The sequence below is a fragment of the Pongo pygmaeus genome, chromosome 16, assembly GCF_028885625.2.
Source record: "Pongo pygmaeus isolate AG05252 chromosome 16, NHGRI_mPonPyg2-v2.0_pri, whole genome shotgun sequence".
Lineage (NCBI taxonomy): Eukaryota > Metazoa > Chordata > Mammalia > Primates > Hominidae > Pongo > Pongo pygmaeus.
Window position 1 is genome coordinate 60,543,509 of NC_072389.2, and position 23,863 is coordinate 60,567,371.

Here is a 23,863-nt window from a genome sequence, read left to right on the forward strand (position 1 = left end):
ATGAGCCACCATGCCCGGCTTTAGATAATATTCACATTTTTCTCTATTTTCCTCAACTCTGAATCAAGAACAAAGGCTTATTATGACCACCAACTATCCTTTGTGAATAAAGTATGGACAGACATTTCAGTGCAACCATATTTAGTCACAGAGTGAAGCCCTTGTCCACTCACTTGTGGTTGGTGCTCCCTCACTACCAATGCCAAGGTCCCTTCCCAGCCTATATCATAGGTGATGTAATTAACTGGGTGAGAAAAAAAACTTCCTCTCTTTAGCATGGATTTTCCAATGAGAAGTCATTGAGCATATTTCACTCACTCATGCATGGCACAAGTAGACAACTGGTTCATATCCTGTACAAGAATGACTTTGTCCAAAGAAAATATCTGCTAGCATGCTCACCTGTCAAGCAAAATGTCTGCTAGCATGCGTATTTGATAGGAACTCAAAGTGTTGTCTTGAACCAGCAGCACCAACATCTGGAAACTGATCATCAGTATACATTTGTGGGCTCCAACCCAGACCTACTGAATCAGAAACTGTGGGACCCAGTGTTCAGGTGATTGATTCTGATGCACACTGAAGCTTGAGATCTAATAGTGTCTTCCAAAAGAGGAATGTTGCCAATATTTCATTCTGCTTTCTCTTCTATTTGTCACTGACTTCGTAGCTATCTTTTTAAAGTGTTTCAGCAATCATGTGAACTATAATCACTTGGCTGGCAGGAGTGCAAATTTGAACAACTTTCTGTTTTATTCTCTTCTCTAACTTCATTGACAATGTCACTCAATATAATATATTGGAAACGATTAGGTTGCATTTGTTCCAAGAAAATTCAATTGGTTTACCATAGAGATCACTTCGATTTGTTAGAAGTGAACTAAGAGCTTCATATTACAATTTAACCAAGTTTCACAGCAAAAACAAACAAACAACAACAAAAAAAAAAACCATGGAAAATTAGGGGTAGACTCTTAGGCCACTACAAATTTTTTTTTCTGATATTCATTATCATGCATACAATTTGCCCTTTACATTTTTGTCTGTTGTATGAAGTCCTCATTCTCAAATTTACTTGTCTCAGCACACACAGATTAATATTCCATATTCGCACTGTAGTGTTCTTTTTTTTTTTTTTTTAGACGGAGTCTCGCTGTATCGCCCAGGCTGGAGTGCAGGGGCGCGATCTCGGCTCACTGCAAACTCCACCTCCCGGGTTCACACCATTCTCCTGCCTCAGCCTCCTGAATAGCTGGGATTACAGGCACCCGCCACCGCGCCCGGCTAATGTTTTATATTTTTAGTAGAGACGGGGTTTCACTGTGTTAGCCAGGATGGTCTCGATCTCCTGACCTCATGATCCACCCGCCTCGGCCTCCCAAAGTGCTGGGATTACAGGCGTGAGCCACCGCGCCCGGCCTGTAGTGTTCTTTATTAGGCTTACAAAGTTCTTCTGAGACATGGTGTTTGATTCTTTGAATGTATGTCTATTCTAGAGAACCACTTGTAAACCAACGATCTGGGGTTTTTTTGTTTATTTTTGTTAGTTTTTTTTTGTTAGGTTTTTTTTTTTTTTTTTTTTTTTTGAGACAGAGTTTTGCTCTTGTTGCCCAGGCTGGAGTGCAATGGTACGATCTTGGCTCACTGCAACCTCTGCCTCACCAGGGTTCAAGCGATTCTCCTGCCTCAGCCTCCCAAGTAGCTGGGATTACAGGTGCCCGCCACCACACCAGGCTAATTTTTTGTATTTTTAGTAGAGATGCGGTTTCACCATGTTGGCCAGGCTGGTCTAGAACTCCTGACCTCAGGTGATCCACCTGCCTTGGCCTCCCAAAGTGCTGGCATTGCAGGCATGAGCCACCGCACCTGGCCCCAATGATCTGTTTTTATGAATTGAGAACAGAAGACAGCATAATAGTAACAAAAAATGTAAATTTATCAAACAACATACAAATTATATGAAGATATGCCATAAACTTTATCCTGTTTTCTGATTGTTAGCACATGGATAAACTAAACAATATAGTCCTTTAGTGCATGTGCAACCAGTGTAAATGTTCTAAGAATGAAACAAAACATCTGTGAAAATAATCATTAAAGTTATATGCCGTATTTGTGAAATGCATGTGAACCAAATTGTTCCAACATATTTTCCTCTAAAAGTGTCAAACAGCCTACCGAACTACATGTTATGCTCTCTGTATCCTAAGGGACTCTGTTTCCAGCCCTTTCCTTTCTTCAAGAGTTTCAATCATTATCTGCTAAATCTTCTTTCCTCATTTTAAGTCAATTCGAAAACTATAGATTGAGCTCCTCTCTATGAAATACTCCATAACCATCATGACCTGGGCACAGGTGAAAGATAGTCCCCTACATCCCTCAGATACCCCATATGACAGAAGGCAGGGTTAGGCTCTGTGATACCAGACAGGCTGTAGAATCCTAAGAACCAGGGCACAGGAAACAAGAAAAGGGCTGAAAAAGCCCACAGGGGCAAGAAATCAAGCCTGACCCTCCCCCAGTACTTAAGAATATACTTGAATGTGCTTGTTTGATCTAGCTAACTCCTCTAACTGCCTTTTTCTTTTTTTTTTCTTTGCATTTACTGACATTCTCTCAAAAGAATGCTCTAGATCCATGGTTTCCATTGCTTCATCACTTACTTCCTCCTTACCCATTGCAACATACCTCACAGTTTCAACACTTCAGTATTCTCTGTGGTATTTGATCTCTCCCTGTTTCTTTTCCACTACATTACATGAGTGCCTCTCAGGGGAGCAGGGGGGCATTTCAGAATGGCCAGTAAGGCTCTGTCAACCTCCACCTCAGAATCACCTAAGTCACTGGTTCTCAACCATTTTAAAAGATTTTAAAAGATACCAATGCCCAGGCTTTGTAATGAGTCAGCTTGGCTAGGCTAAACGACATTTTCCAGAATGCCCTTTCTGGTTAGGGTGGGCCACAAAAGAGATTTGGGGGCAATTTTGGGGGTGGGAAGTGAAGCAACATCCATTTCATAGCCCTCATATATTGTCGCTTATCTGCTGGCTCATCTTGTTGGCATAAACCTGCAACTAGACCTGCACCTGGACCAGGTGAATGTTGTTAGCCCTGTGACAAAGGGCCCCAGTTTCTGCAGGACACCCACACCAGCCAGGTCAGAGGCAACAGGAAGTGACATGGGTTTTAGTCCCTCATCATGGGCACCAGCTGGTTCTCACTTTTTCCATCCATTCCCTTCTCCCCCTTCACATCCTTCTCCCCTTCCTGTCTGCCTGTCCTTTCCTTCAAGCTTCAGCATCAGACACAAAGCCAACACCTTACAGAGACTACTTACCCAGCTCCCACAATTGCATATGCTCAAATTCCTGTAACAGATCCCTTCATGTATAGGTATGCTTCTTCAGTTGAACCCTGCCTGAGAAACTCCTCCAGACCAATTATGTCTGATGGTCAGAGGTGAAGCCCAGACATGAGAATGTGTTAAAAGTTCTCTGGATGTTTCTAACATGGTTAAACACCATCTGCCCTAGGGTAAAAACCTCTACGTGCAATTGCAAATGCTTGCCAGAGTAAGCCTATAGTGGATGGGAATCCTTCCGCTAAGCTAGTCTTGAGAAAAACCTAAAATCCTGCCCTACTCTATGTGTTTTTCCTGATTTATTCTTCCTTTTCCTTTTTCACAAAGCTAGCCTCTGCCCACCTCACAGACCACTGCAATCTATCAATCTCTAGTCTTTCCTCCCTCCCCACCTATAGCCTCTAGACTGATCTGGAAATGTAAACATAACATCCCTCCATGCTCAAAGGCTTTCAGCAACTCCCTGTCCCCCAGGGATCAAATCTAATCTCCTTACCTGGTATTCAAACCTCTCCAGAGTCTGGCTTCTTCCTACCTGGCCAATCTATCCTCCCCCTCTTTTCCCAGTATAAACCCTACCAGCTTTCTGAACCTCCATCAACCAAAGAAAGAATAAAGCAGTGATCACACAATAAAAAGTGAAAGGTTTTCCCTTGGCCTCCTTGGATTCTGCTAACCACCAAGGCCAAAAGCTGGGTAACATCCCCTACACCATCTACACCATCTCTATTTCCCTCCCCTCCCTTCTCAACCCACTTGCTTCCTTCCTCTTTTAATGCTAGTAAGGGTATGAATTTACATATGGGTTCTCATTGTGTGAGAGGCAGAAAAAAAGTAAAGTAAAAATTCCTTTTAGAGGCACCCTTAACGCTTTAATACTTTAATAAGCAGCAGCTGACCACTTCTTTCATGTCCAATTCATGCTGCTGCTGCTGCTGCTGCTATGATCCTATTCCCAGAACTCAAGGAGAACAACAGTATTTTGCCGACCCTCCACCACAAGACCATAGACTAAGCTGAAAGAGATCTCACACTCCTCTCCCAGAATAGAAATTTCAAAACCAGCACCTAGTCTGCAATAACCAATAAGCCCTTCTTATATGCTAGCATTCTCTACAATAGTACATGAAGTGGCTTTGAAATTTCCTTGCTGAGGCTGGGTGTGGTGGCTCATACCTCTAATCCCAGCACTTTGGGAGGCTGAGGCGGGTGGGTCACAAGGTCAGGAGTTGGAGATCAGCCTGGCCAATATGATGAAACCCTGTCTCTACTAAAAATACAAAAATTAGCTGGGCATGGTGGTAGACTCCTGTAGTCCTACGTACTTGGGAGGCTGAGGTAGGAGAATCGCTTGAACCCGGAAGGCAGAGGTTGCAGTGAGCCGAGATTGTGCCACTGCACTCCAGCCTGGGTGACAGTGTGAGACTCTGTCTCAAAAAAATAAATAAATAAATAAATAAGAAAGGAAGAGAAAAGAAATTTCCTTGCTCAACATGGAGGATTTCTTTACCCCAGGAGTCTCCTATTTGCATCTTGGAAAGAAGGCCTTACATACTTAAGGTGCCTCTGAGACAACTCAAAGTTGTCTCTCTGCAAATGCCAAGAGTTTGAGAAAATGGGACCAAAGCACTGAAGGAAGTCCTTGCCACATGCATTTTCAATGGATCCTACTATCATATCGTATAAAAAGGACACATTCAACATGCCCCAAGGCCTATGGCTGAGGTTTTGCTTTAATTTTCCACTTCTGTCTTTTTCATTACCATTCACCTGCTAATGTTTATATTGAAAATGTTTTCTCTAGACTTCTCCACAAAAATACTCACCCATATTTCTCTGCAAGTGCTATGGCTTCCTCCTCTTTCACTACTCTCTGGTCCTCCAGATCACTCTTGTTTCCACACAGCACTATATCTGGGTTTTCACAATATGCATGCATCTGTAGCTGGCCTATTAATATAAGAAAGTTTATTATATAAGTAAATAATAATATAAGTGTATGATCAGTGAACAAACACATGCAAAAGTGCTTTGAAGACTATAATGTATATATAGATATTGGGAATTGACATAATGCTTTCAAAGCATCAGTAATCTTATCTGTAAAGCTGAATAGTTGGGGCAGAAATATAAAACCATTCTTTTTTTTTTTTTTTGAGATGGTGTCTTGCTTTGTCGCCCAGGCTAGAGTGCAGTGGCATGATCTCGGCTCACTGCAACCTCCGCCTCCCGGGTTCAAGCGATTCTCCTGCCTCAGCCTCCTGAGTAACTGGGATTACAGGTGCCCGCCACCACGCCCGGCTAATTTTTAGATTTTTAGTAGAGACGGGGTTTCACGATATTGGCCAGGCTGGTCTTGAACTCCTGACCTCATGATCCACCCGCCTTGGCCTCCCAAAGTGCTGGGATTACAGGAGTGAGCCACCATGCACAGCCTATAAAACCATTCTTAAGCACATACCCCAGTTTATCGGAGAATTCATAGGAGAATGTGCTACCTCTCAAGTGTGAGGGCCCACATGTGCACACGCACACACATGCACACACACACATACAAAACACCTTTCTTTTTTATGAAGGCTATTTGAAAAGAAAGTTGGAGGAGTTCCTAGGGTTTACTGCTAATCTTAAAACTGTTTTTACGTGTTTTTTTCTCCATAGCAATGACATTTCTAAAAGAATTGTTTTTCTCCAAACTAATCTATTTCTGTCCAAAATGTTTTTCACATTTTTCTATTATCCTAGGGCAGAATCAATTCATTTAAAACAAACAAGATACAGCCTTCAATGAGAAGAAAAGACCCAGAATAAACAGTAAGTGATTCTGTCACCAAAACCAAGTGGAAGCAGAGGACTATAATTCTTATTCCGCAGGATTTATTTCACCTGAAAACCTGCAAATAGGCACAATTATAAAAAGCAATTGACTCAAACCAAAGAGCTTCACTAAGCTAAATAGTTCAATCTTTCAAAGTAGGAAAATAACACCTCATTTCTTACCCATCACACCCCAGAATAAAATTAAGGCCTAAACGTTCACAGTAAGACATACTTCAAAGTTTATGGCCTAATTTATTTTTTCATCATGGTTAACCAGAAAAGTGTGGACATTTTAGTTCCTCATTATGAAGTCGTGTTCATTATATCTTATCATGAGAAAGTCAAGTAGGCAGGTGTTTACTGAGCATTAGCACAGGCCTGATACTCTGCATGGAATTTCACAACAGTTCTTTGCCCTCATGGGGCAACTGGGGTAATAAGACCTACAGAGGAGAGACTAAACTGTGTACCATTTCATGAAAAGCCATGCCCTTTCTTTCCTCCAGGTTGTTACACACGCTGTTCCCACATCGTTGAATACTTAACCACAACCTTCCTTCAAGACTTGCTTCATGGTTACCTCATTATCTTTCTGGTCTCCAGAGTGGCTCTGTGCTCTGTTAATGCCTTATAAGGTGTTATAGGTCTATGCCCGGTGTCATGCTATGAGCACGGACTCAGGATCCAGTGTACCTAGGGTTGAATCCTGGCTCTGCCATTTACTAGCTGTGTAACCCCGATGAAGTATTTTACTGCCTCAATTTCCCCATCTGTAAATGGTGATAATGATACTACTTACTTTATACAGTCAAGGTAGGATTAAAATGAATTAATCCAACGATTCTGCAGGTAAAGACTGTGAGCCACCAGCCTTAGCATAACCTAAGAATTTGTTGACATGCAAGTCTCAGGTCCCACTCCAGCTCTACTGAATCAGGAATGCTGGAAATGGGGCTAGAAATCTGTGTTTTAAAATGTCCTCCAGGTGACTGAGATGCACATTCACATTTGAGAACTACTAAGTTAATATATTAAAGCATTTAGAAGAGCATGTAAGTATCACCAGTAATTATGGTTAACAGTATTTATTTTGGGCAGTCTAGGAAGCGTGATTATTGGTGGTTTCTTCCTTTTGTCTCATTTTTCCTAATTTTTCTACTAAGATTGTGCTTATCTAAAAAGCAAATTAATCAGTTATTTTAAAAACTTCACTAAGAAAAAAGTCACCTACATAAACAACTACAATCTGATACTGGATGTGGTAAGGACCCTATACACAGTATAAAATGTAACAGGGGTTAAAAGGATGGAAAACATCTAACACAACTAAGTTTATTACAGAAAATCTCACAGAGGCCATCTTTGCTAAGTTTTAAAGAATAAGCAGAACTCCAGTTGGTTAAAAAATGGGGGCAGGTATGGAAAGGGTTTTTCAGACAGAGAGAATAATGGGAATAAAAAATAAAGAGGTAAAAATATGTAAAATATATACTGTTGGGTTCTTGCACCACTTATGTGACTCTACAGAAGAAAGTTTAGAAATGTAGGCTACTTTAAAGTTTCCTTAGGAAACACACTAGCACTGGATGAAGAGTGACTCTGGGCATGACTTGCTTACTCCTCTGAACTCCAGGAAGACAGGACAGTGACTACCACACTACCAAATTCCTTTCAGATTTCAATCCAGGCCCAGAGGACTCAGACTCTGTTCTGTCTCCTCAACTGAGTGGGGCTTACTTTAGACTTTTGTCACCCTTCTCAAGAGGGCATGGAGAAATTGAGTGAGAGGGAAGGGTCTGCAAGGAGCAAAGGGAAAGGGGAGGGTATATAGACCTGCTCTCCTCTCCCAGGCCAATTAGGGCCAACGAGTCAGCTACTTCTTTAATGCAACACTGTGTTCTGACACTCACCACTGATTTTTATATATTTGTGTGTGTGTGAGTGTGTATTTGTGTGTATTAAGCTATTATTTTTATTAAAAGATAAGAAATGGGCCGGGCATTGTGGCTCACGCCTGTAATCCCAGCACTTTGGGAGGCTGAGGCGGGCGGATCACCTGAGGTCAGGAGTTGGAGACCAGCCTGGCCAACATGGTGAAACCCCATCTCTACAAAAATACAAAAATTAGCTGGGCGTGTTGGTGTGCGCCTGTAATCCCAGCTACTCAGGAGGCTGAGGCAGGAGAATTGCTTGAACCCAGGAGGCGGAGGTTGCAGTGAGCCGAGACTGCACCATTGCACTCCAGCAAGGGCAACAAGAGTAGAAACTCCATCTCAAAAAAAAAAAAAAAGGTAAGAAATGAATGATCGTTGTAATACTCAAAAGGCTGACAGGAAGAAGAAAAAATAAAAGTACAGATAATTAACAAATGTTTATTCCTAATTAAGATTTGATATTACCACTTCTGACCCTGAACATTATACCTTTTTGTTTAAATGGTAGGGGGTGGAGAATACTTTCTATTAAAGATATAAAATCTTCAATACATATAAGAGTTCTTTACCTAATTGAGCAATAAGGGTTCTTTTACTCTCTAAGGAAAACAAAACAAAATACATACATATGTATACATATTTTCACATAATTTTGTTCTTTATCCAACTAGTTAGCCAGGATAGGCAATATTTATCTAATGTCTCAGAGTTTTAGTGTCTACCTATGAAAAACAGGTGGGTTATTTTTTGATGCTAAGATTCTATGAGCACTCTCTAGTGATCCTTATAAAATAGTTGATTTTAAAAAGCCCCAGAACTTGTTCTGATGATGCAAAGGAGGGATGATGAACACGGGCTGAAAGTAAGGGACCATAAATAGCCACTGTCATTCAGCTACAAGGGAAATAACGAGGTATGCAACTTAGCCAGGCATCTAGCGAAGTGAAGCCCCAGTAAGCATTACTATATTTGGGGAACTCATATTTAAAGCAATTAATAGCTCCTCAACTCTTAGTGGCCAACTGACATGAGAACGGGCAAAAAAAGGCCATTAAACTGAAAGCCAAAGCTTCATATCCTTGGATAAGTCTATTACTTTTTAAGGATCAATGTCCTTCTCCTGAAATAAGGACACAACACTGACCCGAATCTTTGCCCAGGGTGATTGTGAGGATCAGATACAAAGTATGTGAAAACCACAGTGCACTAAATTATTTTTAAACTCATTTTTAAACTAAGGTTTTCTACTATCAAAACTACAGCCAATTACCCTTTCATAATCCCAAAACAGTAAGTAATGTTTAAGTAGCAGATCTTTTTAAATCAGTGTTTTAAAGATTTAGATGTTAAGAATTTAATATTACAGCCTTCCCTAATAGATTCTCTAGGGTTACACTAACATGACCAAACAGAGAAAATATACATTTGAAAGCTGTTATGCAGTCAAGTGGCAGAATTCTAAATGGCTACGAACCAATCATTCAGGAGGTTAAAATCTCTCCAAAATAAAGGTTGACATATACTGCACTGGTGACCACTTTTACCAATGCAGATGTAGAGTTTTCCATGGCAGAATCCTCCTGAAAGATGCTCTAACCCTAAAAGCTAGAAGGGTACTCTAAGCACAGAAAAGACATGAAGCCAGGGGTATGATCCATTAAGTCTTTAAAAGCTATCTGCATCTATGCAATATCCATTTAATGCCCAGAGATGATAGAAGAATTGATAGCATACAATAGACAAGCAGATACTTAGAGATTTAACTTCTCTAGGCTTCTACTTCCTCATCTATGAAATGGGAATAAGAGTCTCTTCTGTGGGACAGACTGAAGAGGAGAGCACACATAAAGTGCTGCCTTGTACCTGGAGCACAGGAAGTACTCAACAAATTAAAGTTATCAGTACCAGGGAGAAGCAGAGAATTTCAATTATCTTTGTCCCTAAACTAAAAACCTTGCTCCTTAAAATAGTATTTGCACTAAGATCTCCTCCAAAACAATTTGTCACAGAAGTAGAGCATAAGAGGGCATTCTATAAATAAGAGGGGAGTGTGTAGCAGGACACTGGGGAACAATAACACTTACTTATCCAGTTTCTGACATTGAGGAAACTTTGCTCATTTGTCAGATCAAAAAGTAGAAGAAAACCCATAGCATCTCTGAAGAACGCTGTTGTTAAGCTACGAAACCTAGGAACATAAAAGCAGAATGGTCAGTTAAACCATGGCCCCACTCCTGAAATATAAAGCTACAAGCAATGCCTTCAGCCTCTTACAAAAGTTTACCAATAACAAGCTACATGGTGATATTTCAAAAGTGTATAGGATAGTTATTTATCACTTATATCAGTTTAAGTGTTAACAGACCATGTGATTTGAAAATCCAGCCTGCTGGAGAGGGATGACAAGAACCAGCTTGTAATCTTAGTCTCAGCCAAGAATTTATTGTACAATTATGAGTTAATTTGGCCAAAAGCAATATAGTGTATGTTTTCCTATTGTGAAAGCTTGACTTGACACTACAATGTGTTCCATGATCTTTTAATTTCAGAATATGCAGAGATCTCTTATCTCTGACAGCCATTTGTTTGGCTTGAAGGTAAGAATCTCTTGACTCAGACCTTATTCTGTCTTGGTACTCTGCCTTCCAAGGCTTTATCCTCCTGTCTTCCCTGTCTTCTCTCTCTCTCTCCCCACCCCCAACCCCACCCTATCACCAGTCAGTTTCCTCTCGTCTTTGCCTATATGTAAAACCTGTAACTGACAGGCAGGCTCCAGGGAAGAAAATATTGGTATGAATTTGTCATCTAATCAGCAATATTAGGTTTTTCTCAAATACTTTTAATCAATGCTTTTATTAAAAAGAGTTCTTGGCCAGGGGCCATGGCTCACACCTGTAATCCCAGCACTTTGGGAGGCCAAGGCGGGCAGATCACCTGAAGTCAGGAGTTAGAGACCAGCCTGACCAACATGGAGAAACCCCATCTCTACTAAAAATACAAAATTAGCTGTGTGTGGTGGTGCACACCTGTAATCCCAGCTAATCGGGAGGCTGAGGCAGGAGAATCACTTGAACCAGCAAGGTAGAGGTTGTGGTGAGCTGAGATCACGCCAGCCTGGGCAACAAGAATGAAACTCCACCCCAAAAAAAAAACAAAAAAGAGTTCTTATCTTTTAGAGCTACATACCACAAGTATTAAAAATGAAATAATATAATGTCTGGAATTTGCTTCCAAATTATATGGTAAGGGGGTGGGGGTGAGAAGAGGTAAGGGGTATAAATGAAATTCTGTTGGCCACAATTTCATAATTGTTGAAGCTGAGTAATGGGTACATGGGTTTATCATATAATCCTTCCACTTTTGAATATCCTTGAAGTTTTCCATAATAAAAAGTTAAAAAACAAAATCCTTCAAGGTGGCTGTGAAAGAAAACAGAAGTTTTAGCTAACTGAAAGCAACTTTATATCAAGATTTCATGTGGCTTATTTCGGTCAAGTAACCACTGGTCATATGAATTAATGCCAACCAGATATCCCACTAGGTTTCAACAATCAGGTAAGAATAATGCATGTAACTTGGCCGCTTTCTTGTGGTTGAGTAAATAGCAAAAGGAAATGGAGCAAAGTATCTAAGTAAAAAAAATTAAAAGAAGGAAAAGAAAAAAGTCCACAAGTAAGAATCCTAACCTCTCCTTTGACCTTGTATGAAATAAGGCCACCATTCTCATCTCAGACTGACAAATTTCCTGCTAATTTGGCAGCATTCAAGTGCAAACCAACGAATTGGCTGGCTTTTTCCCGCTCAGGTCACTGTTTGAAGAATGTAACTATTTTTCCCTTTCCTTCAGTAAGGAGCACATAACTGAAGATCTCATACCTCTCCTGCCCTGCTGTGTCCCATAACTGCAGGTGGATTCTCTGGCCTCTGCCAATGGCTCCATCCGGCCCATTGGCTCTGTACACCTAAAACAGCAAAGTGAAAGAGAAAACAAAAGAGAACTTCTAACACCAGTGAACCCTTCTCACTTTTTGTTCAATACAAATCCCTAAGGCATCTAAACTTTCAAAGAGAATGCCATCTGGAATACAACCATGTTTGTATTTATGTCAAATAATTATATCCAGGTAATGTAATAAGTTATATTGAAATATATACATATATATTTTATAAATATATTGTAAAATATGAATACAAAACAACTTGTATAAAATATAATAATTAGTTTAACTTTCCTCAAAGTTCTCTTGGGTCAATAGTTTCAGGAAATATTACATTTCTATGGCTTTTCCCAATCTCATCTTTTTTGTTTGTTTAACCAGGGGGTACATGTACAGGCTTGTTACGTAGATAGATTGCATAATGCTGGGGTTTGAGCATCTATTGAACTCATCACCCAAACAATGAACGTAGTACCCAATAAGTAGTTTTTCAGCCCCTGTCCCACTCCCTTCCCCCTTTTGGAGTCCCTAGTGTCTTCTGTTTCTGTCTTTATGTCCATGCATACCCATTGTTTAGTTCCCACTTATAAGTGAGAATGCATGTGGCATTTGATTTTCTGTTTCTGCATTAACTCACTGAGGATAATGGCCCCCAGCTCTATCCATGTTGCTGCAAAAGACATAATTTCACTTCACTTTTTTATGGCTGCATAGTATTCTATGATGTATATGTACATTTTCTCTATCCAATCCAGCACTGATAAGCACCTAGGTTAGTTCCATGACTTTGCTATTGTGAATAGTGCTGCAATAAACGTTTGAGTGCAGGTGTATTTTTGGTAGAACAATTTTCCCTTGTCCCATCCCAAATTTTAAAAGTGCTCTTAAAATAATTTTATAGACAACACTCCTAGAACAGCAGAGAAAGGACCATCAAAAATTTCTTCCTCCACAATAGCAACAAAAACAGTGGTAAAAATTGTCCAAATCAACTTTTTCAGTACTCTAGAAATTAACAAAGACTTGCAACATTCCAAGGAGCATTTATTCAAGAAAAACAGCTGAATATCAGTAAAAACAGTAAGCTTTGAGGTGTTTTTTACCTTGCCCTATTCCCATCCCCCTCACTCAAGCTTTTAGTAGACTTAAAAACCATTTGCACAAATGTGGTAGTTGTGAAAACATCAGCCTAGCCACCACTGTGGACAGCGGAGGAACAACAGGTTTGGAGCTCCCTAAAAGTCCCATACTGAGAAAAATTGTCAGGAAGCCCCTGGAAAGCTCCATGTCCCAGCTTTGTCTTTATTTGACCTCACTCAAAGCTTGCTCTTTGAGAACAGCCCTATCCCGAGGGCATTTGTTGAAAACTATCAGCAGTAATTATTTAACATCACAGCTACCAGAGGTAGCAATGCCAGTTAGGGCTAACAAAAGTCTAACAACAACAAAAAAAAATTTAAAGAAAAAAATAGGAAATGAGATTTCTATAATGCTCCCAAATATTCCTTGGAACCTAAAAGGCCATGTTCATGGGCAGGGCTCTACAAATGCCCAGGAAGGATCTAAAAAGGTCCTAATCTCTCACTTCTGACTGACTTTGAGGTTCTTCTCAGGCAGAAAATAAAAGCTAAGGCAGAGTTGTAAACTGCCTGCAATAGTATTAAACACATACCCCAACAAACACACAGAGACTCTCAGAAAAAGCTAAGAGACTTATTAGTTCAAGGAATTTAATAAACTCTCTCCACTCATTAGCTGTCCACTAAGTTGACTGAGCAGAGACTTCAGTAGCTGCATACAAAGAATACAGATTTTGCAGAATTATCCCAGAAACATAATTAAGCAAACAGCAACAATGAAAATAAATAAATATGCAGTAAAAACAAGAAACCCAGGTAGGGGAAAGAATCTGAGTTTCTAGAATAGACACATTATTGTAAATGTCCAGTTTTCAGCAAAACTTACAAGACACACAAAGAAACAGGAAAGTATGGCTCACGTGGAGGAGAAAAACAACTAATAGAAATTATTCCTGAGGAGGCCCAGATGTTAAACTTGTTAGACAAAGACTTTACATCAGGAATTATAAATATATTCAAAGAACTTAAAAATCAGTAACATAGCTGTCCTCTAAAATTAAAGGATAAATTAAGACAAAACTGAGAAAAGTCATCTCTAGCAGACCTATCCTACAAGAAATACTACAGACAACTCTCAAGACTAAGCTGAAAGGACACTAGACAGTAACTTAAATCCACACAAAGAAATAATAAGCACCAGTAAAAATGTAACTGCATAGTAAATATAAAAAAACAGTATAAACGTGTTTTTCTTTGTAGCCCTTTTCCTTCACCAGATTAAAATTTAACTGCAGGCTGGGAGTGGTGGCTCATGCCTGTAATCCCCCAGCACTTTGGGAGGCTAAGATGGGTGGATCACTTGAGGCCAGGAGTTCGAGACCAGCCTGGCCAACATGGCGAAACCCCATTACTACTAAAAATATAAACAATTAGCCGGGTGTGGTGGCGGGTGCCTGTAATCCTAGCTACTTGGGAGACTGAGGCAGGAGAATCGCTTGAACCTGGGAGGCAGAGGTTGCAGTGAGCCGAGATCTCACCACTGCACTCCAGCCTGAGCGACAGAGAGAGACCCTGTCTCAAAAAGAAAAAAGAAAAAAAAATTAACTGCATACAGCAATAATTGTAAAGCTGTATTGATGATGGCACACAAGGTAGAAAGATGTCATTTGTGTAGCAATAATGGCACAAAAAGAGGGGAGAAAACAGAGCCACATAAGAGCAAAGTTTTACACAGTATTAAAATTATGTTGCTGTTAATCAAAATTAGATTGTGAAAAATTAAGATAATTGTAATCCCCAAGGGAATTATTAAAAAAGAACTCAAAAACATATAACAAAAAAAGGGAATTAAAATGATGCACTAGAAAATAGAAAAAGAAACAACACAATATCTATCAACAGACAAATGGATAAACAAAATGGTATATCAATACAATAGAATATTATGTAGCTATAATGAGTAATGAAGTCCTGATACATGCTACAACATGGAAGATCCTTGAAAACATCAGGTTGAGTGTAAGAAGCCAGACACAAAAGGCCATATATTATTCCATTTATATGGTGTGTGCAGAAGCCATTGATAGAAAATTCATGGTGGCTAAGGGGAGGTAGAAAAAGGAATGCCTGCTAATAGGTATGAGGTTTCTTTTTAAAGTGATGAAACTATTCTAAAACTGAATGGCTGTGATGGCCACACAACTCCGAATATATTAAAAACCACTGAATTTTATACTTTAGATGGATGGATTTCCTTTTTGTGTGAATTATATCTCAACAAATCTATTTTTTAAGTTATACAATAAGTAACCAACAAAAACAATCACATACATATATATATAGATTCTATCAACTACACGTCAATACTAAAAATTTCATTAGGGCCCTATTGTTATTCCGTGGGTCTTAATCTCTATAAGCCTCTCTGGTAGTAGAATAAAATACTAGAATGGGCAAAAGGGAATGTTCTTCTGTCTTAAAAGCCAGGGACCTTTCCCCCTGACAGAATATGATCCATTAAAGGACCTTTGTCATTAATTTCCTGACCACTTGTCTACCTGCTTCAGGCTAACAATGGATTTTTCAGCAAGAAATGTAGTCTAAGGAGAAAGCCATCTTTCCTCATCTGCAACTGTGACACCATGACCTTCTGCCTTCCCCTCCAACGCTAGAATAACTTTCAGTCTCAAAGTCCTTAAAAAAATAAATAAATAAAAGTTTCTCCCTTCAACATTCTGCAGAACATCACATTAAGTACTGGCATTCCCCACTCCTACTCCAACCTCACCCTCCTGGCAGCAGTGATAAGTTCTGCCAGTTAGTGTTCCATGTGGAACTGCTGAGACTTTATTAGGAGAAATGCCATTAAAAATAATAAGATACCAAAGGTGGAAGACACAGCCCATAAAACAAGAGTATGAGGGGCAAGGTGATTGGCAGGCTTCAAGACAAACGTAGACAAATAACTTTTGGAGTTCAGAGGGAAGATACAAGCCAAAAGAGTACCAAGGTGACATTTTAAAGAACTGTCCACTTCCACTTTGTCTGCCTGGTTTTATATGATGTGCTGTCAGCACAGCCTTTTCAATCATGTTGCCTGGATGGAACATAACTCACTTTCATATGTACCTTTAATTTCAGATCCCAACCTTTGTCCTCCTAATTCCTACAAAGTAAACTAAACAGACCAGCAAATGTTGACTCAACGATTACATTTTTACATAGAAGGATATAGAACTTACCACTCTCTTTTCCCTGAAATCAATGCCCACTGTTGTGATAAATTTGGAGTTAAATTTACCATCTGTATATTGGTAAAGTACACTGGTCTTCCCTACACCAGAGTCTCCCAAAGCTAAAAACTTGATGAGGTAATCATAATCTCCATCAGACATAATGAAGAACTCAGTAGTTCACCTGTAAAATACACAGAAATTTTTTTAATTAAAATCCATTAGAAAACAATAATTATCCATTAAAAAAGTGACAACAATATTCAGTTTAACACCTAATGTTAACCTGTATATCTACGGGTTGTATGAAAAGAGAGTTACATACATATTGTTTACCATCCTTGAAGTCCTAATAACTAGCTAGATGAGAAGCTATTGAAATAGTAATTAACAGTGTAGTTTTAATTTAACACAGGTAATCCCAGCACTTTGGGAGGCCAAGGCAGGCAGATCACCTAAGGTCGGGAATTCGAGACCAGCCTGACCAACATGGAGAACCCCCATCTCTACTGAAAATACAAAAATTAGCCAGGCGTGGTGGTGCATGCCTATAATCCCAGCTACTCGGGAGGCTGAGGCAGGAGAATCACTTGAACCTGGGAGGTGGAGGTTGCAGTGAGCCAAGATCACGCCATTGCACTCCAGCCTGGGCAACAAGAGCAAAACTCCGTCTCAAAATAAAAAAATAAATAAAAATAAAAATAAAAACATACATATTATAGTACCATTAGGACAAAAATTCCAAGCGGGAATGATAATCAACAAGAAGGTAACAGTCACTAAGTCTTATCTGTAGACCGTATAGAACAAAAACTAATACAAGAAAAACAGAGGAAGGAGACTGTTATAAGGAATAACAGTAATCATTAGAGTGCAAGTGGTTCCAATTTCCCCTCCTTTTTCAAAGTCTCCTAGTGCTAAAATTTGCAATTGCAAACATAAGGAACCAGTCCAAATGCTCACCAATCAATGAGTAGATAAAGAAATTGTGGTATACCACAATTTCTTTATCTATATATATACACACACACCATGGAATACTACTCAGCCACAAAAAGGAACGAAATAATGGCATTCACAGCATCTGGATGGAATTGAAGACCATTATTCTAAGTGAAGTAAGTCAGGAATGGAAAACCAAACATCATATGTTCTCACTCATAAGTGGGAGTGAAGCTATGAGGAAGCAAAGGCATAAGAATGATACAATGGACTTTGGGGACTCAGTGGGAAAGGGTGGGGGGGGGGTGAGGGATAAAAGACTACAGATTGAATACAGTGTACACTGCTTGGGTGATGGGTGCACCAAAATCTCAGAAATCACCACTAAATAACTTATCCACGTAACCAAACACCACCTGTTCCCCAAAAACCTATGGAAATTTAAAAAAATAAAGTCTCCTAGTGCTACAACCTTGCCTTTTCTCTCTTTTTACATGGACATCTAGGCAATTTCATTTATTCTATTCATTTTCACATGTTATTACGGTTCCTTCAAAGACACTGTTATTTCACAAGTAAATTTAGTCCCTGCTTCCTTACATATTACTATTAATATGTACCACATATTAAGTCAGTCTTCTCTGGAGTATCACTGCTCACTTGGGAACTGAGTTCCGGATTTGAACAGTCACTGCTCAGAGACCATAGTGCCACAACCAAGGGCTCGCTTACCTATATTTACCTGGGTATTCTATCAAGAACTGTTAAAAATTCAGCTCTTCAATACAGACTAAAACAAAAGTCCACCTTAAAGAAGAAAAATTCATTTATATCAGCAATACCTAACCATGGCTATTTTTGGTTCTTTGCAATCAGCACTTTTCATGATTTGTATTTACCTTCTAAATAGATTCAAACCCAAAATATCAGCCCAACTAGAAATGGGATCTCTCTCCAGGGGAGGTTTACTTTTTTATTAAAATTTTATTGATACATAATATTTGTATATTTTTATGGGGCACATGTAATATTTTGTTACATGCATAGAATGTAATGATCACATCAAGGTATTTAGGGTATTTATTACCTCGAGTATTTATCATTTCTATGCATTGAGAACATTTCAAGTCCTCTCTTCTAGCTATTTTAAAATACACAATACATTTTTGCTAACTATAGTCACCCTAGTCTACTGTTGAACATTAGAACTTATTCTTTCCATCTAACCATATGCTTGTACACATTAACCAGCCTCTCTCCATTCCCCCCGCCAATGCCAATAAACTCTCCTGAAAATCATAAAAATAACTAGCTATCTCATTGACACTGACGACTCTACATGACTATTCAAACATACATATTTATCCATCTATACACATGCCAGATGTCCTACATTAGATGCTACTGACTCCCGGCGTTATCCCCTTTTTACCCAGCCCCATATCCAGAAACTTGGCTGCCATACTCAGTGCTTCCTGTAGGACTATTTCTATGTATCCATAAAATTAATAAAAACTCAGACAAGAATATTTACTGGTTTTCAGTGTTGCCTCCCTCACCCCATCCTCAACTTGGGGACTCACCTTATGCTGAAAATTCCTGAATGCTGAGCCCCAAGAGCCACTGCAGTGTGTTTCCTCAGAGTGCTTCAGTGCAGATCTGCAACCTCACGTTTCAGGTATGGCTAGCCCATGAATAAGGGCAGAGCCTCTACAAACATTCAAAATTCTATTTGCACACTATAAAGAGTGACACTTCACAGATGATGCCTTACCTATCTTTATAGCTTGGATATTTGCAAGTGTAGGTCACCAGTATTAATGACATATAACAGAATTCCTCTCCAAAAAACGACAACTTGGACATCAACATTACAGCATGTCACATCACAGCATCACACCTGGCTCTAAGTTATTGGAAATAAGAGCTAAGAATTGAAAAGCAAATCCAGATAATGTTGACTCATTTGAGGGCTTCACCTCAAACTGAATGGAGCAGCAGAAAACAATACCGATCCTGCAGTGAGAATGATGCAAGAAGACACTATGGCTACCTTATTTCCTATTTATTTTTAATTTGAAAAAAAAAGCTGGTATAACTATGTTTTTTACATCACTTAAGGTACAGGAAAAAATGCTGTCACCAATGGCATCATATTCTAGAATTCTCTAAACTCACAAGTGAAATTCAAAGACTTAAATGAAACTATCTCTAATGTGTTTCATTTCCATGGGTAATCACACACGTAAGTCTACAAATGATCTTCGTGAGTTTTGTTTTCTATTCACAATAGCAATACTGACCAAGTAATCATAAAGGGACTGTTAACAAACCAAATACCGCAAACTGAAGGTATAGACACCACCATCAATATTAATCATAGTTTGCACTTTTCAGATTGTATCTTTAAGACAATTATCTGCTTTCTTGATCTGAAAATAAATGTTCAGACCTTCCACTCTCTGGGTTCAGTTTTCTAAAGGATAAAACAGAACCCAGAGAGGTAGACTGATTTGCACGATCTAGAATCTAGATCTCCTAGCTCCAAGTCCAATGCCTATTCTACCCCAAGTTTCATATCCATTACTCATTTTTGTTATAAATGCACATTGGGCTTTAAAGTGACCAGTAGTATGGTATCTTACAAGGTAACCTAATAGGAAACTACCAAGTCAAGCAGAGCTGGGTTTGAATCCCAAATCTCCCAGATACCAATTACTTGGATGTCTTTGAGCCTTAGATTTCCAGGTTTCTGTTCTATAAAAAAGAATATACACTACCTCACACCATTGTTCTGAGGATTCAATGAGATACTATTTATGGAGTGCCCAGCACAATGGTTGGCATATACTGGGTACTTAACTGTTAGCTCACTTTATTCTCCCCATTGTGGACGTTCAGACTGGGTCTGAAGATCTAGAACAAATTTCATATTGACTCTGGCCAGCTTAAAACATGTCTTTCTAGCACAAACGATTGCTAACTAGCTCAAAGTGGTCGGCTGAGTCAACAAAGATCACTTTCAAATAATTCTGATCCTTTTTGGCTGGTTCTAACCATTTGCAATTCATTTAATACAGATATGTTTACTTCAAAAGAGTTCTGATCAACTTAAAAACTGGTTCAAATCCGTATAAAATATACCCATCCATTTTAGCAAGTTCATAGTTGTTCAAAAGAATCTGGTTCATATTATTTTACGGTGAGTTAAAAGAGGTTCTCCTACAAAACTACTTTCTGACTTTGGCTAAAACCTGATGTATCTAACCAAAATTATTGGAGTCTCATTCTAATTAGGGTTAATTGCTTCAGACTGGTTTTAGCTAGCTCAAATAGGCTCTGACTTGGACATGCAGGTTCTGACAGGCTTCTGTAAGTTTTAGTTGGTTCTGAGTATATTTTACTGAATCAAACTGTGCTGACAAATTAAATCTACTTTCAATTGAGTCACACTGGTTCTAACTCTATTAAACTGCTGGAAACTAGTTTGATAACTATAGTTATCTATAAAATTGTTTTTACTGGTTTAGACTGATATAGACTGGTTCAAAACAGTCTGAAATGTTTCCAGTTAATTTCAGATGTTCAAACAATTCAAAACTAGAAATGTAAAATGACAATCAGAAGCACCAAAAACAACAGTTTGGTGTTTAAAACTTGTGCCAAACCAACAAACTTAAAATTTTATTTTTAAATTACCTCATTTGTAGATATTCTGTATCCAAAAATTTATCTCCACCATTATATACTGTATCATCACACTTGAACAGCATGTATGTGTTCGAGTACAGTAAAGGATTGGGAGAAAGGGGCACTGGCATAGGAGAAGATGACAGATAACAGGGAAAGATGTGATGAGTGACACAGGCTTCCTGGATTGAGAATTCACCTCCCATTTTACCTGAAAGACCTGGCAGCAAAACATTCACCCATGACCCAACAATGAAGATTTTGATTGGGGAAAACCTTTAGCAAATTTGGAGGCTGTCTAGAGTTTGTTCAAAACTGATCACGCTGACCAGGCTGGTCTGGGTTAACAGAGACCAGAATTCCAAAGAATAAGAAAATTTCAGAGAAATAAAGGGAGTTGGGGGCAGGCAGGTTTTAAAAATAACAGATCTTTCAAGGTTTGGGCATGGTGTTGAGGGTGACAGCCTTCTTATCTGAGCTTGCAGTCCAATTAGTGAAAGCCTGGAGTTAGTGGAATTACCCCCTCTTTCAGACGAAAATCATTCTAGTCTATAGTAGACTATACTCCCACCTCCATCCTGCAAGTCCATACGTGGTTTTCTCATCACTACTTATCACTACTAGGTGAAGACAACTTAATGTTAAGTCTCAATTGATGGTATATTTTCATATAAATAATTTTTGTTCTCTTATTTATTACTCAGGTCCTGAGTAGTACTCCTAGGGCCTGTTTTCCAGAAAGAAAATACTCCACTCCTCAAATACAGAAATCTAATAACATAAATGATTTTTGTGTTGGCATTTCATTTCAGGAAGGAGTAAACTGTGAGAACGCACAGTACCAGAATTTGACATTTGGGGCACCCAAACAACGTTGTATGCTCACCATTTCCTGCTCGTACTCCAGCCTACTGAGGTTTGGGAAGCCGGTTCACAAGGGTTTCCCTCTGACACTCTCTTGCTGAAAATGGGTCTGAAACCTAGGTCAGATGCCCACATGTCAAGCACTTTACACACATTAGCACAACAATCCTCATCACTGCCCTATACATAGCATATACACTGTCTCCCTTAGAAAGATCTGGGGCTGTTCTATCATAAGTGCTTCAATGAGGGCATAAGTAACTGGGTCTTGGCCAGTCTACCCACATATTAGCATGGGTGCAATTCCAATGTATTGTTGAGAGACAGGAAAAAAAATGGAGGTTAAAGGCAGAAACTCTACAACCAAGCCACCTGTATTCAAGTCCAGTCATGTAACTTTGGAAAATTTATTTAGTCTCTTTTGCCTTGGGCTCCTCATCTGTAAAACAGGAAAGAGATTCTATTTTATCAATTCTAACATGCTTTCTTATTTTAACTTCTTTAAAATTGGGGTGCATCTTACATTTCAGTCTTACAATCCAAGACATCTTGCAATTGCTATTATAAATCAGGTGTCACTAGAGATACAGTTGTGTAAAAGCTTTTTGTTAGCATCTTCTAGCAAGGTCAAGAATGCATCATCAATATATTTTAGACTCAATGAAGCACAATAATAAAGCTATTTCTGAGGGCTATTGTGAGGACTGAGCTAGTGTATACACACAAAGTTTGGAACAGTGCACAGGACATAGTAAGTCCTATGTAAGTATTAGCTGTTATTAGCAGCAGCATCCAGAAATCTGGCTTCCAAGGGTCAATATGCAGGCAATGTTCTTTTCTTTCCTAGAAGTATAAGAAAGTACATTGAGCCCCTAAAACAAAAATTAATTTTTAAAAATAAGGATCTGCTAAGAGTATTTGAAGCCAAGGTTATATATTTAAATTCTGTACCGCCTTGAGAAAAGTGCTATCTACCTCAAGGAAATATCTTCTAAAAAGTCAAGAATTACCTTAATTTGGGATATGCAAAAGACTTTCTTATTCAGCTCACTTCTCTCTCTCCTCCTTATACAAATATTTTTTCAAAGTGCTCTCCACCCTCACTATCATCAGATTAACAATAGAAAGCAAGGAACACCCATTTCCTCAACATGTACTATGTGGTGTTAATTGCCTGGTGAGAGAAAGTCTATCATCTTCCTTATTTTTAAAATAAAACATATTTTCACCTGTAATACCACTGACTGAGGAGGCTGAGGCAGAAGGATGTCTTGAGGTCAGGAGTTCAAGACTAGCTCAGGCAACTAGCAAGACCTATCTCTTAAAATATATATATATATATATATATATATTTTTTTTTTTTTTTTAATTAGGCAGGTGTGGTGGCATTAGCCTGTAGTCCTAGCTACTTGGGAGGCTGAGGCAGGAGGATTGCTTAAGCCCAGGAGTTCAAGGCCGCAGTAAGATATGATCACATCACTACATTGTAGACTGGGCAACAGATTAACATCCCATCTTTAAATAAATTTATTTAATAAATAAAAATAACTGCACATGTACCCCTGAACTTAAGTTGAAGGAAAAAACACTTAAAGGTTTTTAAATGTTTTTAAAAATACTTTTTAAGTGTTTTTTAGGAAATAAGATAGAAGAGAGTAGATTTAGTCAAGAGCAAAGGGAAAAGATCTAGTTCTATTTCTCTCTCTCTGTCTCACACACAGACATATCACAGCCCAGATTTTCCATGAAGTGTCATATTAAAGTGAATCATAGACTCCAACCTTAGGATCCCCCACTATTAGGCAGAATCATTCTAAAACTACTCTAGATAGGTCAGCCATTTTCTGAAAGCCAAATTTTCCCTCTATTACTCATATCTAGTACAGAGCAAAAGAAAGGGGAGGAATAATACTAACTGAACAGCTACATGTAATAAATATACTTGATTTTATTTTATCTGCTCATCATCCTTAAAAAGAACTTCATGTCTGGACAAGACTCA

General features: G+C 38.9%; 1 protein-coding gene across 6 annotated transcripts in view; it reads right to left on the minus strand.

Annotated features, from left to right (window-relative positions):
• RAB27A (RAB27A, member RAS oncogene family) overlaps positions 1-23,863 on the minus strand; it is an 84,972-nt gene that overhangs the window by 15,259 nt on the left and 45,850 nt on the right. For 4 of the 6 annotated variants that reach the window (XM_054451951.1, XM_054451948.1, XM_054451949.1 and 1 more), the window contains 4 exons: positions 16,375-16,549; positions 11,992-12,077; positions 10,200-10,303; positions 5,188-5,311 (listed from right to left, as the gene is read on the minus strand). In XM_054451951.1, coding sequence (XP_054307926.1) covers positions 5,188-5,311; positions 10,200-10,303; positions 11,992-12,077; positions 16,375-16,527 — 467 coding nt within the window. In that variant the 5' untranslated portion in view covers positions 16,528-16,549. Of the gene's footprint in view, positions 1-5,187; positions 5,312-10,199; positions 10,304-11,991; positions 12,078-16,374; positions 16,550-19,975; positions 20,065-23,863 lie in introns of all 6 variants that reach the window. The other 2 variants (XM_054451950.1, XM_054451953.1) reach the window with 1 other exon arrangement.